We start from the raw sequence: 19,958 nt of genomic DNA, 5'->3' as shown, positions 1-19,958 counted from the left end.
TATGTTGGAGTTGTTTTCACTTTCCTGCGCTAATATTTCCGAGTAAACAATAACTGGTAGGTTAAGCTTGTTTGTTCTGAGTCTTATTTAAATATAAGAATGTTCTGGCCAAAAGGACTCTCACTACAAGATTTTAGTAGTTTTAATAAAGCCCAAACAAATCTTTCTGGCTATATTGTACTCTTTCAGGGATTTTTCTGAAAGCCCTTATAATTAAATCTATGCTCAAAACAACATCAGTAACACAAAATAAAAATAAACTCAGCTAGATGGATGCTCTTCAAAGCTGTTCTTAAGAGTTTATTTGGCTGGGTTTATTTTTAATTTCCTACCCTGGGAGGAGAGGAGCAGGGAGGGAACTTGTCTAAAGACTCAGCGCCAAGGAGGGCTGCACCATTACCAGAGGTATCTGTACAGACTTTCTGGGAGTTGCTGTGAGAAAGAGTAAGCTGGTGGCGAGAGGGAGAGCACACACTCCTGAAATAAGAGAAAGAGGGCAAACGGTTGTCACACTTGATGCCCTAAAGTTGGTCTTCGAATTGATAAGGCACTGACCAAATTTCCCCCACACTACAACTTGAGACACCGGTGTAATGCAATTGTTTTCAATAAAGCTTAAGAGTTTGCATGCACAGATCTCCTTCATTAGAATCCTCTAAATAGAAACAAATGGTCACTTTAGACACAAGCCATTTTTAGGGAGGCGAAACCAAAAAGTACTTGAATCATTTTGGAAAGGTTGACTTCACAGGGAAAACTATTATCATTGATGAGATTAAATAACAATGTTTGTATCTCCAAATTTAGAAAAAACAGAATACCATTCTGGTTGTAAAATCATAAATTTACTATGTTTGAAAGAAATAATACAAAAGAAGAGAGAAATTAAAAGCAAACCCTACAAGATCACTGAAAAAGACAGACAAACCTCACCCTTGCTTGATACCATCTACTCGTGCAACAGCAGTACTACCGTTCCACCAGAGACAGGGAGATTCATGCTCATTTTCAAAAAGGGACCCAATTATTTCAAAAGCCATTGAAGCAGACGATTCCTTTCATTAAAGACCATCTTCCGTTAAGCAACACTGGTACCCCTTGTTTGCAGAAGATAACATGGTGATTTCAAAGCTGGTTATAAAGGAATGCACCTCAAAAACAGGAAGGAAATCCATAGAGGATATATTATTTTAAACAGTTGATGGACTAAATCTACCATTATTATTGATTTCCAATCAATACAATGTCCTATAGCTTTGTTTTCAGTAGTAAAGGCATATAGCTTACAGATCTAACCTAAAAAAAAAAAAAAAAAAGACTTCTGCTCAAGTCATTTGGCCAGGTAAATTCTAGGAATCCCAAGAGACCGAAAGGCGAGGCTGCTCTTAAAGGGCCCCGCTTTCAACTAACGTGTGGAGTGTATACACTAGACACTGTAAACATTTTTCCTTCTGCAACAATAGTGCTCTTTGGGCTCCTTTATAAATCTTCTAGAGGAGGAATAAAGCCACTTACAAAAACTTTGCAGCTATGGACACCCCAACTCTTGACACACAGAAAGATCCAATACCGAAACAGTCATACAGAAGGTAGTGCAATAGTCATATGGCGTTTTCCACACGGAAAACAAATTTGTCATTGAAGCACATGCCTAGGGAGAAAAAAAAATACTCAAATTGTCTGGATCCCTTTTTGTAATGTTTACACAAATAATATTTACATAGTGAAGAAAAGAGATTAGGAAGGTGTGTTTGATCAGTTCTTTCAATTCCTACAGTTTGGAGGTTACAGTAAAAATAATACCTCTGAAAATAAGCAGCGCCCAAACACAGAAGGGGCACGAAGCCAAAAACAGTACTCTGGAAGGTCGTTACGCAGTTACTTTCATAGTTCTATTTCAAAAGCTGTCATGCTACCCCCATGTGAAAAATAAGCTTCCATGTTCAACGTAACTGTTAAAAATGAGATGCGCCTCAAATGGTGTTTTGGTTAGTATTATACACTACTATACCAGGCTGTATCATATGCCAATCATTATGCTTATCCTATCACAAACTAGCTTAAATTTAAATTATATTGGAATTTCTAACTAGTTCTTCTTGGCTATGAGAGAAACAAATGAGTTTAATATTGATGGAAATGTCCAGATTTCAAGTCATTAATTTACTAATTTATTAAGGGTAGACCTAACAGGAGGACAAAAACTTCATCTTCACACTACCTAATAAACTACCCAAATATTTAATATATTTTGGTGACATATTTTCTTTGCTTGAATTATTATTAGATATAATTTGGTGAATTAGAGATAAAAAGCTCACCTATACTATGTTAGTTCTCACTGGTTTCCATTTGCCTCAAATGCTAAAATAATCTTAAAAAGCAATGACTAAGATTTTGAATGGACGAATTTGAAGACAGAAAAACAAGGGCGACGTCTACTGCACAGTGACGTTAAGAGTTTCATTCAGTCAGAGGCCACAATTATACATATGAACTATTAACCAAATCTGAACACTATTTCTCACTCTGTGCAAACACCCATTAACATTTACAGCTGAAGATATCAAACACATCTTCCAGTTTAGCTCTCTCTTTGGCAAAACTGTGTCATGTCAGGCTCTGACTTTCAGTTGCATATCTCCACAGATATGGTTAACCTGCAACATATCTATTTTAGCTTATTTATGACAAACAAAATAACAACAGCAAAAATTCCACAGGGTTCTCAACCACAATATTTTTTTAAAAAGCACATATATTTCTGAAGAGAAATAAACAAATTAAGGAATTTTTTAAACAAAGCAAAATAAAAGTAAGATGTGCAAGGTCTACATAGTAATACTGCTGGCTATGCAGATGGTGTCTTTCTATGTACCCAACGTGGGTTAAGCTTGGGAGGTCATAAACTGAAAAATCATCCAGTACAGGCAACATTTTGCCTTCTCCAGCCCATGTCACTTTTCATAAACCCAGAAATAATGGTATTTTTAACTATACTATATGAGAGAAATATCTGAACTCTTAATATCCTTTCCAAACAGAAAACTAAATTTACAAACTTAGTACTCAGAAAAAGCTCTTTTATTTTCCCTTGGATAGATTTTTAGCTAATTATTCTGTGGGTAATATTTTCTTTTTAAGTTTCACAGATTTAAGAGTGAAATACCTATGATGAAAAAAAGGTATAAAATTCTCTAAGAATACAAATATGAGAAATTTTGTGTGAGGCCTAAAGTAACAGAATTAGAAGACATCAGTCAAAAAGCATCTTACTCTGGGCCACTGCTAAAATTACGATGCCTCATGAGTTTACAACACCTAACACGTAGCCTTTGTCCAAGTGCCATTTTTTGCTAAAATTCTAAGGCATCTCACTTTCAAACACTTTTTTCTTTTCGTAATTCAACATTTATTTTGGAAGTTATATCTGTTACTGCATAGAAGAGCTCTCACAAAACTGCTTGGTCAACTACTGACAAAACATGGTTTTGTGGTAGAGACCTACAGTAAGTTTTCAGAAAGATGTTTTGTAATAAAGGAAAGTTGTGTAAGAAGGAAAGTTTTGATACCTAAAATTCCCAGAATCTCAATCTTTCACCTTTTTCCCTTTTAAAATTATACTGTATTCTTTACAATAAAATACATACATACATATACACGTGGAATCTCTAACAAATGTGATCTGGAATCTCATATTGAACAAAAAAATGAATATGAATAATAATAAAAAATAACTGGCAATGTGCACGTTAAACACTGTAAAAGAAAATATCCTGAAAAAATTTTAATACATCACATTGATGATAAAAATCACCTGTGACCAGCAGAAGGGATAATCTATTGACGTGAAAAATGTACTTATTGTAAAAGCTCAGGAAAGTTTAGGTCGGGATTGCAGTTCCTACCACGCAGCTCTGTGCTCCAACAATGAACTCACATAGAGGCTCAACCTCAAACCTGGTCAACAGCGGCCATGCTTCCTGAAGCCCACTTGAAAAAAGCGTCTGGCATACGAACACTCAGCCTTTATACCTCCTGCAGGAAATAATGTTCCCCATACAGTACTAAATTTCAGAAGTTTAGTGTTTAAAAAAATCTCCCCTTGCCCAAAACAAAACAACCGCACCCCCCTCCCCAATCCCAAACAAACCCCAACAACTCACATTACAAACACGTCTAATTCCTACACTCGCGCTGGGAGAAGCGAGCGAGGCTGCGACTACTGGAGGCTGAACAAGCCTTCCAGGGGCTGCTGGTAGAATCCCACTAGGTTAGAGCATCTTTACGCCTCAGTTCAAACCAGCTCCTGAGGGAACCCATAAGAAATATGTTTTTCCTTTTTAAAGTGTATCTAAAAAAGGCGATTCCCCCCTCCAAAATCAGTACAAAGTTAAAAGAAATGCAAATGAGCTACGGTCTACTCCAAGCACAGCACCGCCAGAAGATTCACACACACTATTTGGTGTTTCGTGTTGGTTTTCCTTTCACTCTTTTAAGGCAGTGGTTTCCACAGGTCAGTTCAGAGATAAGAAGCATGGGTCCATGGCAGTTTGTTTGCAACTCCAATTTGTTCTCTGGGAATCTTTCACTTCATTCCCTGAAATTAGTGCTTTTTGGTTCAGAACTCCAAAGGCTGCGCCGCCCCGGGCTCTTCCTGGCACAGGGTGGTTCACATCAGTCCTCACTCTCACGGAGGAGCAACCGTTCACCTCTTCTTTCTTAGGCTCTTACTCAAAAGTCATCAAGTTTGTAGGAACCTAAAAAATAGAAGTAATACAAACTGATGGTATCTAAAAGTTGTTTTTCAAAGTACTATTTCTTACCTTTCTTTCTTACTTTACGTAAGCCCAAATATTAAAATTTTTGACCTAAATATCTTTTTAAAAAGGAATTTGATACAAGGTCCTGCAATTGTTTATGAACAGTGAATAAAACACACTAGATATTTTTGAGAGAAAAATCACTGAGATGAGTGGATACTCTTTCCAGTAAATTGAAATCTGGATGGGAGAGAGTGGAGACGGTATCTTTCTTATCTGATACAGGGGCTCAGTCGATGTTCACTGAGTGAATAATGGATGAGAAAAGAATAGGCATGGCTCCAGTATGGTGAGATTCTAGACAAACACACCTGTCATGGTTTATTTTCTCATTATATGTATTACAATGAACTCCTACATGCAAATTTCTAAATCCAGCACAGATAATTTTATAACAAACATTACTAAGAATTTCTTTGTTAAATCATCATGAAAGTAAGTATGAAAGAATAAACTCATCATTAGGTAAATTCTGATCTCCCACTTCATGACTCTGGGAAAAAAAAAAAATCAATAGGTTATATAACAGTTTGCCACTTATAGACTGGATCAAATTTAACCTGACTTCTTATCATTCTGAAATCCAATAATAATTCTTTGAAATATGAATTATTTTGTTTTTTAAAATTAGTTGATGAGTTTTCTAGTCAAAGACTAAAGACGACTTCACCACATTAAAAAACAAAACCAAAACCAAAATGCTCTTAACTGTTACCACCAGTTTTCCAAAGCTGTGCCCTCAGCTCTCTGCCAGACATTCACACATCAGTGTCCATTTCTCTGTCCTTTACAACAGCTTTCACCCTTCAGCAATCTTTTTCTGAAAACCTCATATACTAAAACAAAAAATGAATCTCTTACACGTGTTGGCTTCTGAATGAAAAATTACTTGACAATGTAATCATAACTAGATTGTAAATCAAATACAATACAAATGCCCACGTGCTTAAAGTGTAAATTCCCAGGTCTTGTTATAAGAAACACATATTTAAATAAGGTAAAAGTTTCATTCCTCCTAAGTTGCCCGAATGATGCTTAAGGTGCTGAATTTGAGTCAACTAGAATCTTCTAAAAATTTTCAAATTTCACAGCTTCTATTTATAATTGCTACTACTCTGATTCTTGCAAGTATAGAAACAAATGAACAAAAACCATTTATACACATTTGGTTGACTTGTGCAGCAAGAAGTTCCATTAATACAGTAAAAGAAATTGAACTCCCATGCTGGTACACACACACTGTCTAGATTAATGCTGAAATTTGAGAGTTTTAAAAAATGATGCTGAACACTTTATGCTACACTTAAAAAAACATACGCATGGAATTGAGTCCTGAAAAGCTTAGTCTAGGCAAAAGAAGGTCTGTTTCATTGTGTCCTAGACACTAACTTGACAAGGGCAAGACAGTCATTTTTGCACTAGAGCATTTCATGTCTTTAATGGAGGCTGCTAAAAATGGTACCAAATACTGCTATTAGTCTTTCATATACATTTGAAATAAAAATTATAAGAGAACAAGACCCACTCTAACAATGGGTCTTGTTTAAATGGTTTAAAAAGAAGGGACCTAAAGGAGGAAGACTGTTTGTGTCTCACGTCCACCAGTTTTCACTTGTTGGACCCTATGGAGGTAGGTCATTTAGCATCTCTGAGCCCTAGTTTCTCCCTTTACCAAAAAAGGGGTAATAATTTAGGTCCTGATATCATGGGACGAAAAATACAAAATTTTATAAGCTTTATAACTCACATGGTATATTATTCAAATTAGCTACTGATAACACTTACGGCATACCTCTGTATTTCAGTGCCTTAAGTGAATGGTTTTCAAATATATTCAACTGAAAACTGATCTACAAAACGTCTACAGAAATTTCTGTAACTTCAGTTATGTTTATCTTATGCCCACTCTACCAATTCGTGGTTCAACTTCAAATCTGCAACAGAGTTGGGAAAACAACACTATGGATGCATTCTCCTTTGCAGCTGAGGAAGCCTTTGAATTAGACCATCTTTGTTTCCGCAAAATAAAAACAAAAAAAAATCCATATGGTTTTGGGTTTCACTGCAAACACAGGAACCCGCATCAAGTTGTCAACAGAACAAGCAAAGACGAAGCTGACTAATTCTTACTAATTTAAAGCACCGTCTAAGTTTTACCCCCTCTAGAGCTACATACCCTGACCTCTCACTCCACTCCACCAACATGGCTACAGTTCCCTATCCTGAACACCTTAAGCTCACTCCAGCTGCAGGGTCTTTGCACTTTCTGTTCCCTCTACCAGAGCCCTTGTTCCCGCTGATCTTCACAGGGCCGTTCCTTATTGTCATTCACGTCAGTGTCATCTCCTTAGGGAGACCTTTGCTGCTCACTCATTTATTTAAACTTGTCTTGACCCCCATCATCTATAGCACATAATTCTACTTTGTTTTCTTTATATAGTTTTCACTCCAAAACTCTGTCATTTGTTCACTTCTTTACTGCCCATCTCCCTCAATAAAACGTGGACTTCATGTCTTGTTGACCGCTGTCAACAAGAAAAAGACAAAATACCATTTCCTCACTTCATTCAGAAAATTAGTCTACTTACTTCTCCTTGGAACCTTTTTAAATATACTCCCGAGTTACGGTCTACTCTGAAGATCAGGAGAAAGGCTCACCTGCTGTCTGTTACTTTGGCAGGCTGCACTCAAGTGCTTAAACCACAGCATTGCATTCATCCTACTGCCAGCTTGAAACTTGTATGAATTTCCTAAAATTAACAAAAGCAAGGGGAAAAGAATAAAAATGTAAGGACTGACATAAAATAATTCTGCCAGGTATCAAAGAGCAAAATAAAACATACCTAGAGTTCTTAGTTTCAGAATCCTTCTCTCTAACACCTGATTTTCCAATACAAATAAAAAGAAGAGTGCTCTATGCCACATTCACATGCTATCACTTATTGAGAAAGTCACTGTTTTGCTGCTTATGAAGTGGAAGAGAAGTAATCTTATTTGTCTCCTTAAATGTTCTTTACAGTAAGGTATATCTAAATGAAATTGTTTGGTTTCTCCATATTTGTATGTGTGAATGAGACTGCAGAATATCTGTTCTCAATACTACTTAGATTATCTAAATATCAGTAGATGTTAATATTAAGCTTTTATGGGCCAAAATTCTTTACTATGTTTAACACTTAAACATTAGCTATTTAAGGTGATTAAGGATTAATTTAGGAAACATCACGATGCTTCTAGTCTTTAGTTACATTTGTCAAAACTCCTACAGATTTCCAGGTTTATGAGGGCTTTCAGGGAAAATCTGAGGAGGTAGTTTTTTCACTTTTGGGACATTAGAAATTCGTCTGGGGTGCTGTATTTAGCAGACCTTACGTTGACTCTGATTCAAGAGTGACGCATAATAAGGATATTTTATATGGTTATATGTATTAAGGTAATAAACTGAGAAAAGAAAGGATTCACGTACTGGAGGCTGCCCTAAGTAGAGCTTTATTCCCTTTTTTCATTGACTTAAGTCTTCTTACTTCCCAATTCTTACTGAACCTGTCTCTTTCCTTTATAACTGCATTCTATGGCTCAAGAGCCTGGTCTATGTTCAGGCATTATACAGCTTTTCTTGGAGATTTTAAAACTCGAGGACCTTTTTCACTTTCAGTAGCAACCATTTTCCTTTGCCAAATGTTTTATTATTCAAATAATACTGTTTTCCTTGCTGAACTAAGATGCAGACATGGGATCAATCTGAATAGAAGGCGTACCTATAACTAAGCTGGCCATAGCTGTCATTTATCTACTCTCTCCTCCCCTGAAAAAGACCTTCGTATAGATTTCATAAAACCTTGGCTGCTATGAAACAGTTCTATCAAGCACACTAAGGAAACTGAAGGAAAACAAAGAATTTGTTAAGTAAAGCCAATGAAAATGATCTCCTTTTAAAAGTAATTTTATGAATAATGCCTTTGGGATTTTGGGGGCCTGGGGCTTTGAATTGAGAATGTTGAGTAGAGAGTCCTTACTCGACAAATCAATCAATTTCATCTCAAAACAAGACTATTTTACTATTATTTTTTTCTGCATCCAATATATGTGCTTAAATTTTTACTTAAAATACCATAACATCCTAAAAGTAGAATATCTGTTAATGTAAAATACATTCTGAATAAACAGAGGTAAATATAATTGTACAGCCAATAAAAGGTAATATACTATCATTTGAGTTGTGAGTTGCTGGAGCAGAGGATTCTGGGCAGGTATGAAAGAATTTTCTTTGCGGTGCTTATCAATACCCGGCCGCTGTGATGGAGGAAGAGTGGCAATCACCCAGGGCCCCGTGCTGAGGCCCGCCCGGGCTCCACAGCAGGCGAAGCAGTCAGCAGGTGCGACGCGACTCTACAGGCCTAGCCTGCAACTCCTCTCACTCACTTAAAAACTCCTCTGTCAATAGCCAAGAATTTTATTCATAAATGTCTCCATATATTGTAAGCAAAGTATTATAATTAAAATTATACTTATTTGGAAAGCAATTTGAGTCAAATAACCAATTAATTTAATTAAAAGTAGTGGAAAAAAATCATTTAAAGAAAAACCTCTGTCACATTCAGAACTTAAGAGCAACAATTTATTTCAGGGCATAACTGAAGGGGATATTGCACATACGGCAAATCTCTGAGATTCTAAAGTAACAGCGGCCTCTAGATTCTTCCTTCCTTTCCTCTCTATTAGCCTTCTAGGGATTACTTGGCCTTTTTATTTCAAGCTTATTCCCATGCAGCAAAGAGAATAACCTTATTAAATAAGCAATTAATATATTATTAATTGATATCTGAAAATACTGATATCATTATTATGTGACAGAAACGTCTCCCAAGAGATAGAATTCTACCACTACGCCCCCAGTGGAGTACTCCAGTTAAACCAGGCTCTGGCTTACGCAAAGTTATGTATACACAGTTCCTCAAACTCTAGTCACTCTAATGACTCACCTTTCTCAGAGTCAGTCAGCAAGAAGAGATCTGGATGTTCTGGGTCATCAGCCATCATCACCATCCATCCTACCACAGAGACGTTCTTATTTGATGTTGATTTGAACTGAGAGACAAAAAGATAATTGATGGAAACACAAAATTTATGGCTCATCCTAAGGAAAAATTTAGTGTTAGCGAATTTTGAGTTTCTCCAAGCGAGAGACGAGATTTTTGACTTCATGCTGGTCAGGCCTGCTCAGGGCCTTTTACTACTCAATTCCATGGAGGCATGCCCTCTTTACACAGTCTCCTACTCTCAAGACCATTCCCAGCTTCAATTCTTCATCAAAACCTAACGGTCCTTGTTCAGCACGATTTGTTAGTGGATCTGATAAATTCACCTAAGTTGTTTTTTCTGTCACCGTGCTACCCTTCGCCCCTTCCTTAAAGAAAACAACTTGGGGCTGGCCCCGTGGCCGAGTGGTTAAGTTCGCGCGCTCCGCTGCAGGCGGCCCAGTGTTTCGTCGGTTCGAATCCTGGGCGCGGACATGGCACTGCTCGTCAGACCACGCTGAGGCAGCGTCCCACATGCCACAACTAGAGGAACCCACAACGAAGAATACACAACTATGTACCGGGGGGCTTTGGGGAGAAAAAGGAAAAAATAAAATCTTTAAAAAAAAAAAAAAAAAAAAAAAAGAAAACAACTTGGATTTTAACAGAGGTGTTACCCTTTTTCCCAGCTTTATTGAGATATAATTGACATACAACATTGTGTAAGTTGAAGGTGCGTAATGTAACAGGGGTAGTGTCTTAAACCTGATGATTTCATAAGCCAGCAGGGCTATCAGGCAATTCTTAATAACGTATTCTTATATTTCTCAAAAAAAGGGGTGCTCGTAGCATGCTTGTTACTTTTCCAGTTATTCTTTTTTTTTTTTAATTTACATTTTAGAAATGAAAAAAGCGCTGTTACGAAAGAAGAGAAAATTAGGTTTAAACACATCCACGGACATAATGAAAAAATATTAAATAAAATATTGGCAAACAATCCAGCAGTATATAAAAAAGCTGATGCACGATGACCAAATTGGATTTATCCCAGGAATGTGAGGCTGGTTTAACGTTAGAAATCAATTTTTCAAGAAAGCAAGGTTAGTTCAACTTCAGAAAAATTATTAAAGCAAATCACCATATTAACAGATTAAAAAAGAAAAAAATATGATCAACTCAGTTGATGCAAAATAAAAGCATCTGCTAAAATATAATGCATATTTGGGATAGACTAAGAATAGAAAGGAACTTCCTAATTCAATAAAGCCTATCTACCAACCAACCAAACACCAACGGAAAAAAAGCAGGAAAGAGAAAAAAAAAACCCCAAACCCAAACCCTGCAACACATACACTCAAGGGTAAAATGCTAAGAACACTTCAAAATTAGTACAGGACAAGGATGCCCACTATTGCTACTCCCATTCAACACTGAACTGGAACACCCAGTCAGCTCAATAAGATAACAAGAAGAAATAAAAAGCATAAAGGTGAAGAAGAAATAAAAGTGCCATTTCAGGGGGCCGGCCTGGTGGCACAGCGGTTAAGTTCGCACGTTCCACTTCTCGGCGGCCCAGGGTTTGCCAGTTCGGATCCCAGGGGCAGACATGGCACTGCTTGGCACGCCATGTTGTGGTAGGCGTCCCACGTATAAAGTAGAGGAAGATGGGCATGGATGTTAGCTCAGGGCCAGTCTTCCTCAGCAAAAAGAGAGGATTGGCAGCAGATGTTAGCTTAGGGCTAATCTTCCTCAAAAAAAAAAAAAAAAGAAAGAAAAAGCCATTACTCACAGATGATATTATTTATATAAAAATCCACCACAATCTACTAAATTAGTAAGAAAGATTAGCAAGAATGCTTGGAAAAGATCAACATGAAAGTCAACTGTAATTCTAAACACTAGAAATACAAAAGTCATTTGTAAGAAAGGTACCTCAGAATACACCTAATAATAGACATACAGCAAAGTACAAAAGTTAAAAGACATTGAAGAACTAAATCGATGGAGAAACACCATGAGATGAAGAAAAAGGTTCAATGTTAGAAAGATGTCAATTCTCCCTAAAGTGATCTATAGATTCAGCATCATTTCAATAAAAATTCCAGTAGGGTTTTATGTGGAACTTGAGCAGCTGATTCTAAAACTTATATCTAAGAGCAAAGGACCAGAAATAGCCAAGAAACTCCTGAAGAGGATTAGGCAGACTTGCCCTGCTACACATCAAGACTTAAAAAGCTACTGTAACTGAGACCATGAGCTGCTGGGACAGGGACAGACCAACAGGGCAATGGAAGTCTAGAAAGCAATCTGCGCATATGAGATGCAAATTCATACGACAAGCGTGGGCTCTCAGATCAGTGAAGGAGGCTGAACTGTTCAATAGATGGTGCCAGGAAAATTAGCATCCACACAGAAAAATCATGAAAATGAATGCCTACTTCACACACACACCCCCTCTGACTTCAGGAGATCAATGATTTTAAAACAAAAGGCAAAACTTTCAATCTAATAGTAGAAAATAATGAGAGATTATCTTAATGAGCTCAGGTTAGAGAGGATTTTAAAACCATAAAGAACCATAAAGAAAAAGATAAATTTTATTACCTTAAAATTAAGAACTCTTCACTAACACACATTACAAAGAGAGTGAAAAAAAACAAGTCAAACAAACTGGGAGAAGATGTTGGCAACACACAACTGTTAACAGATTAGCATCCAGAATATATGAAGAATTTTTACCAATTAGTAAGAAAACATATCACCCATTAGGCAAAATATTTATCCAGGCATTTTATGGAATGACCAATAAACATGAAAAAATGTTCAGACTCACTAAGCAGTCAGGGGTATATAAATTAAAATCATGAGGTACCACTTCATACATACTCACTAAATTAGCCAAAATTAAAGTCTGACAATAACAAGCCTGGGGAGGATGTGGAACACTGAGGAACCTCATGATGCTACTGGTGAGTGTGTAAATCAATTTGGCATTTTCTTGTGAAGCTGAACATGTGCACTCCTAGGTTTACAACCTAGAGTACATATGCACAAAAATATTCATAGCAGCATTGTTAGATACAGCAAAAAACTGGAAACAAACCCAATATCCATCAACGAATGATGACTAAATTATGGCAGATTCATAAAATGGAAGACTACTCAATTGTGAAAAGGAATAAATGACAGCTATATGCATCAACAGTGATGAATCTCAACAACGCTAAGCAAAAAAGGTGTTGCTGAACACTGTCCATGTGAAGCCATTCAGGTACAGTTCAAAAATGAAACAATGTGTTAAGGAAATATATACAGTGAAATTCTAAACAAAAACAAGGAAATCATTAATATGAAATTCAGGACAGTGATAGGCTGTGGGTATGGCTGAGATGAAAGGAAGAGCGTACTACTTGGGAAGACTTGGGCTGTTCTGGTAACATTCTGTTCACGCTGAGTGGAGAGCTATATAGGTGTTCATTTTACTTATTGTTCTTTAAAACGTGCATGAACACTACATATCTTCTTTTGTATGTATATGTTTCACAATTTTAAAATGTGAAAAAGAATGATACAGCACATCACTTTAATATGGGTACTACAAAAATGAAAGTTAAAGGAAGTAAGAAGTTTTAATACTATGAAGAATGAAATTGGTAATACCACAGAACCGCTGATTTGACAGCTTATAATTTATGTCAAAGTGGACGGCATGATTTTCTAATATTCTTTTCCTAACCCTAAAGCTTTCTGCCAATTGTTTCTTTTTCAATTAAAAAAAAAAAGCAACTCAAGTAATATAAGAGCCCTCATACAGAGGGGTGAAGCATGTAGAAGGCAAATGCCCCCTGACTACCAGCTGCATCTCCTCCCACTCCCCAGAATCCACCATCATTTGGAGTGTAGCCCTCTGGACCCTTCTCTACGCCTTTACCAAAGACTTTTTTGTTGCTGTTGGTTTTTATATAGTAATAGGTGTATATTTATACTCTAACTTGTGTTTTTCACTTAGTAAATATTTCCTTATTCATAGGTATTTTCAGCGTTTACAGATTTCTGCTATTATAAACATTACAAGAATGTTCTTCTACAGATATCTTTGCGCACTTGTTCGAGGATTCCCATCGCACAGATTCTCAGACAAGGAGTTACTATTAAGTTAAATACTGACGAGGACTGCCTGCCACAAAACAGTACCGATCTAAATTTCTGCCAACCGTGGATGAGAGTCTATGCTTCCATACACTGTGTCAATGCCATATATCAATCTTTTCAATTTTTGCCTAAGAGTAAACAAACAAACAAACAAAGCCATCCTCTTTAATTTGCATTTTTGATAACTAGTGAGGTTGATATCTTTTCAGGTTTATTACCCATTTATATTTCATCTTATATTTATCTCCCTTTTCCATTTTTCTATCGTTCTGTTTTATTCTTATTGAGTCGTGGAAGGTCTTTATATATGTTACAGGTTTCTTATTCAGGTTTAGTCTTGGCTTTTAAAATTTAACTAATCAAACAATATTAATTTACTCATTATCAATGTAGTGATAAGTTTAAACATATCTGCAAATTTTTTTACAGTAAATATACTTTCATTAAAAAATATTTTAAAAACTAAAGTTTTCATTTTAAAACATTCAAAAATACAGACATAACAAAACAAGAGTCCCCTCCTCTCTCCCCAGTTACTCCACCGTCCCAAGCCTCCTCTGCCTCCTCCCAGGCAGAAAAGGAGAGAGAGAATGGGACACAGATGTGTAGGCTTCCAGACTTTCTCCTTCTGCATTTATGTACACATATTAACGGGTATATTTTCATTACTGACTTCTTTTCTCTTCCAGCTTTTAATTTTGAAAAGGCTGAAACCATGGAGAAGTTGAAAAAAATGCTACAATTACCCACATACCTGCATTTGGCATTTGCGTGATCTCTTTGAACATTTAAATGTAAGCTGCAGACATCATAACACTGAACTCTAAATATTTCAACATGTATCTCCTTAAGAATATAGACCTATATAACTACAATGTAAGTATCATATCTAAGAAATTTAACAAACACAATCATATAAAGTCCATATTAAAATTTCTTCAATTGTCCCAATTACGACTTTGATAGCTTTAAAAAAAAATTACTTCCAGGATTCAACCAAGGTGCATACATTGCATTTAATTGTCAAGATCTTTAATCTAGAGCAGTCCTCTTGTCCCCTATCCCACTACATCTGCCAAATTTTGTCTTAAGAATCCCGGCCGGTTGTCTTGTAGAACGTCCCACGATCTGGATTTGATTGTTTCCTCATGATTAGATTCAGGTTAAATTTTTGGCAAGAACACCACATAGGTGGTGCCGTTTATATAATACAATTTGATCCTATATCTGTTCCTTATACACAGCTAATATTTTCTTCAAATTTGCACTTTAATTTTGTTTGAAAACGATTAAAAAATTTTTTCCTTCACTGCTTTTAGTTCTGTGCGCTATCTCTTCTATACTAAAACTGATACTAAATATAAACATGGACCTGTCTCTATACCCTCTATCTTGTTCTTATAATTCTTCCTTTAATCTTAACAGTTTTAACTAAAAAAGATCAGAAATACTGTGCAATTCCTTGGCATTCAATTTGATTTCCTCACAACCCACTATGCTCTAATTTCTAAACATTTCATATACATTATTTGTCAGAGACCTCATATAATTAAAAACCCAAGCTATTGTCATTAATTCTCTATGTATAAGCAGCAACACTAAACACAAAAAGATATTTAACATATGCATTAGATAAATTCAGTTATCCTATCAGTTCCCTAATTTGGCTTGTTTCTAATTAAAGATAGGAAAAAACAAAAAACCTTTCATTTTGAATAGCTACTTCTTTATAATCACCAACTAAGTGAAATCCAACCAAGTGTCTTAAGGTGACTATGTGAAGAGTTAACTACATCTGAAGACAGAGGATTTAATCAGCTACATCACCATTTTTTCCCCGTCCAGTACAGCAACACTAACCAGAGGCAATCACTCCACAAAACGTTCTACTGGAACTAACCTGTGGAACTTGATCGGTATGTGAGCAGTCAATTTGACCGAATACAAAAAAATACTCTTTTACCTGAATGCAAGGACTATAGCTAAACTATAGCTAACCAACTATATCATAATAGTGAGCAAAAAAGCCAGTGCTTAAGAATTTATATGGTTCTCTTCAGGTACAGTTAAAAAATGAAGCAATGTATTGTTTAAGAAAACATATGGTAAACTCTGAAGAAAAGCAAGGCAGTGATGAAACCCAGGCCAGTGACAGTGTGTGGGTGTGGCCAACAAGGAGGGAAGACGATGCTACTTTACAGCACTTTCCACATTTATTTAAACCAAAAATGTGCCCTCTACACCTCTAGTTTTATTAAAGGGCTAAAAGTGTGAGAACAAAGAAGAGCGTAAAAGGACACATTTTTTTAGTGGCTTACCTTTCTTTAGTATGGTAAACCACTTAATTCCCCAGCAAATACGTAATTTAGAAATAAAACTCCTGTCAAAGGGAGTTTATTAACGTAACACGGAAAATTATCCTTCCTTTCAAAGACTCTATCACTGGCACACAAAAACAAAACAGCATGCAAAAAAGACTTCTAGAAAGATTCTACACTTGAAGAAAAGAGCACTGAGAGACTTCTTTTAAGTAATATAAAGCACAAGAAAGTGGACCATAGTAATCATAGTAGCTGTTACTCCCCTCACTGTTGGGAAAATCACTCAATCACAGATTGAGGTGGAAAGAACTTTAGGTGACAATCTCAATTTTTCACATTTTACAGATTAGGAACTAAGATTCCAAGGCAACAGCTTTCAAGCATGTTCTGAACAAGAAACCCACCTTTGGGAAGGCTTTGATGCCAAGATAAATATGTGTAATGTGCAGTTTTGACATTTGCAAAGGAAAAATAGCAATCTTAAAGGAAACTTCACAATATGGAAGCTATTCCAAGACCTTCCTTGAAATGGTCTTACTAAATAAAAATAATTCCATTACAATATTCATATAAGGAACAGGTTTAAGAACTTCTGGATTAGAATACGGGGGAAAAACCCCAAAGAGTTACATTCCATTAGGATTACTTTCTTTACAATCATGAAGAGGCTATGAAACTATGCTAATAATTTAGAGGAGGAATACTTACATGTTTCCTTTCTGTGGCCTTTAGAGATTTGGCAGCATAGTAAAAAAGTTGTGTGCCACACAAAGCTGCCCAATATTTTGTCCAAGATGCTACCTGGAGAGGACAAACACACGAATATACTATTGAAACCCTAATGCCAACGACCTTTAGCCCTACTCTACTTCAGCCATCTTAGCCTAGCTTTAGAGTTGTATCACTTCTGACATCTTTATCTCAAATATTCGTATCATTTCCACTGAATATACTCTACTAGTGCTTATTGACTTCATCAAGAATCCTATCACTTTGTAACATTATCTAGTATTGCCACTGCCTCTTCATCCCATATCCGCCCTCCCCTGTCTTCATATCAAGCCTGTATTGCATGATCCAGCACTATAACCATTCCCCTCCAAATATTTTAATATCACTGTCCTTCTCTCCTGATATAACCTTAACCCTAGATAAACCTAACCATACGGGACTGGCCCCGTGGCCGAGTGGTTAAGTTCTCACACTCCGCTTCAGGCGGCCCAGTGTTTCATTGGTTCGAATCCTGGGCGCAGACATGGCACTGCTCATCAAATCACGCTGAGGCAGCGTCCCACATGCCACAACTAGAAGGACCCACAACGAAGAATATACAACTATGTACCGGGGGGCTTTGGGGAGAAAAATGAAAAATAAACTCTTAAAAAAAAAAAATACAGGCGTCCTCAAACGCCATTTCCTTTAAAAAAAAAAACAAAACAAACCTGACCATATGATTACTTGGCACCACATCACAGTAACCCAGTATTGTTGGAGAAATGACATAGTTGTGCCAACTGATAAAATTATGACCTCCAATCTCAAAAAGAAATTAATGGTACTTCACTTTTACCCAATCAAGTCATTATACTCTCTCTCTGGAGACAATTATTTCATACCTTCTCTTCAAAATTCTAATATTCCACCCCCTGATGATATTGCATATTTCCTAGAGAAAAATAGATGAAATCTGGTGAGGACTACCTCACGTTCCCAGACCAATTCCATCTACCTACCTATGTGTAGACCCACATACTCAGCCTTTCTTCCTGCTACAACAGAATAGTTAAGTGTGCTTCTAGATTCCTACTCTCTCTCACTTTCTCTAGGAATTTGCTTTTGCAATTTACTCGTCTCTCTTCTGCATCTCAATTTCTCTCCCTCTACCATCCTTATACAAATGAGACTTAACAGTACTCTCATCTTTGAAAATCCCTCCACTGACCCACCCCCTGACCTGTCGGGCACCATCCAATTTCTCTGCTCCTTTACACAGCATAACTTCTTGCAAGGTTGTCTCTAATTCCTGACTTTACTTCTATTTTGCCCATTTTCTTCTCGACTTACTTCCAATTAGGCTGCTGCTGTCAAGGTCACTGATCACTGACATTTTACTAAAGCCTCTGTTCTCATCATAGTCAACCTCTCGGCAGCATGTGACACAACTGAAATACTTTAATTGCTAGGCTTCTATTCTAGCAATCCCTTAGCTTTCCTCTACACACTAATAGTAGTCCTTTAAATGCTACAGAGCTCCAGCCCCAGCCCTCTTTCCTTCCCTGGCTACACTTTCTTCATAATCTGTCTCACCCAGTCCCATACTTTCAACACTATCTGTATGCTAATGACTCCCAAATCTTTATCTCTGGCCACCACCTCTCTGCTGAACTTTTGAATGGGACTTTTTAAAAAGCCAAAATGACATCCCCACTTAGATGTCTAATAAGCATATAAAACTGAACTTGGCTAAGACTCTCCTGCCCCCTCTCAAAGAAACTTTCCCTATTTCAGTAAGTACCCCCAACATTCACCCAGCTCACTCCAAAACCCAGAAGCTATCTTCACTTCCACTCTTTCTCTCGTATATCACATCTACTACACCATCAAGCAATCTCGGCCTTTCTCTCCTCCACTGCCTCTACTTTCAATGCTCACTTTTGGCCTTCCTGTCTTCTGAACCGGAGAGCTTCACATGGCTAACGCTCCTTCCTTATTCAGACCTCGGCTCAAATGCCTCGCTATGGTGACGTCTCTCCTGATCCTTTCCTTCTCCACCCCATTACCTTATTTTAAGCACTTATTTTCTATTTCTCCTCATTGGAATGTCACCTCCGTAAGCCAGGTACTTTGCCTCATCTTGTTCACTGATCTATTTCTGGCATCTGGCCCGCAATAGGTGTGGTACTGCCTCCACTGACATGCTATTCTGAGTTCACTAGCTGGCCTGGTGTAGCTTCCTGATCGTACGTGCCCGAGGTTTACTGTCATGTGAGCAGCAAACTCAGATGACTTAGATGTAAACCGTTTTCACAGTTCAAGAAGCCCTCATATCTTTAAAAGCTCTAAGTGCGGATACATGTCAAAGTGTTTATTCCACATCAGATAAATGATAACATTTGAGAAAAGAAAAAAACCCTTTTTTCATTAGTAGTCAAACTACTGTGCTGCTGTTGAGAAGGAACAAAGTTTCACATTACATGTGAAAAGCTCTGTTCCACTAAGCTTTTTTTAAAAAAATATAATTATGGTTTGGAGGACATTTAATATGTAGGTTCTATTTTATGGAGGAACACAAAACTGCATTAGGGATTTAAATAAACAACTTAGGAGTGACAGAACTGGGGGAATTTCATTTCTTACGGTTGTTACTCTCTATTCTTTATTTTTCCTAAACTCATTACTAAAACATTTAACAATGTATCATTTTGAGGTTCTCTGAGAAATGACTGTGTAAGAACTATATCAGGGAGCAAAGAGAAGTAGAGGAGAACCTTGATTCAAACTCCCTAAAGGGAGGATTTCCCTGAGATCTAAACTAAGAAACACGGCGAGGCAAGTGCATATTTTAAATTATTTCAAATGTACTATATATCTGATTTTATTTCAATTTTCTTCATATATTTTAGGGTCCTATGTATTTGCATATT

General features: G+C 36.8%; 1 protein-coding gene across 3 annotated transcripts in view; it reads right to left on the bottom strand.

The window, feature by feature from the left end:
- Nucleotides 1-1,228: 1,228 nt before the first annotated feature.
- The window catches only part of RALGPS2 (Ral GEF with PH domain and SH3 binding motif 2), a 154,339-nt gene continuing 135,609 nt past the window's right edge, over nt 1,229-19,958 (bottom strand). For all 3 annotated transcript variants that reach the window (XM_046680546.1, XM_046680544.1, XM_046680543.1), the window contains 4 exons: nt 17,023-17,115; nt 9,806-9,911; nt 7,482-7,573; nt 1,229-4,760 (listed from right to left, as the gene is read on the bottom strand). In XM_046680546.1, the coding sequence (XP_046536502.1) occupies nt 4,731-4,760; nt 7,482-7,573; nt 9,806-9,911; nt 17,023-17,115 (321 nt within the window). In that variant the 3' untranslated portion in view covers nt 1,229-4,730. The remainder of the gene's footprint in view (nt 4,761-7,481; nt 7,574-9,805; nt 9,912-17,022; nt 17,116-19,958) is intronic.

This window comes from Equus quagga, chromosome 13 (genome assembly GCF_021613505.1).
Source record: "Equus quagga isolate Etosha38 chromosome 13, UCLA_HA_Equagga_1.0, whole genome shotgun sequence".
Taxonomy (NCBI): Eukaryota; Metazoa; Chordata; class Mammalia; order Perissodactyla; family Equidae; genus Equus; species Equus quagga.
This window is presented reverse-complemented; position numbering and strand designations above follow the sequence as displayed.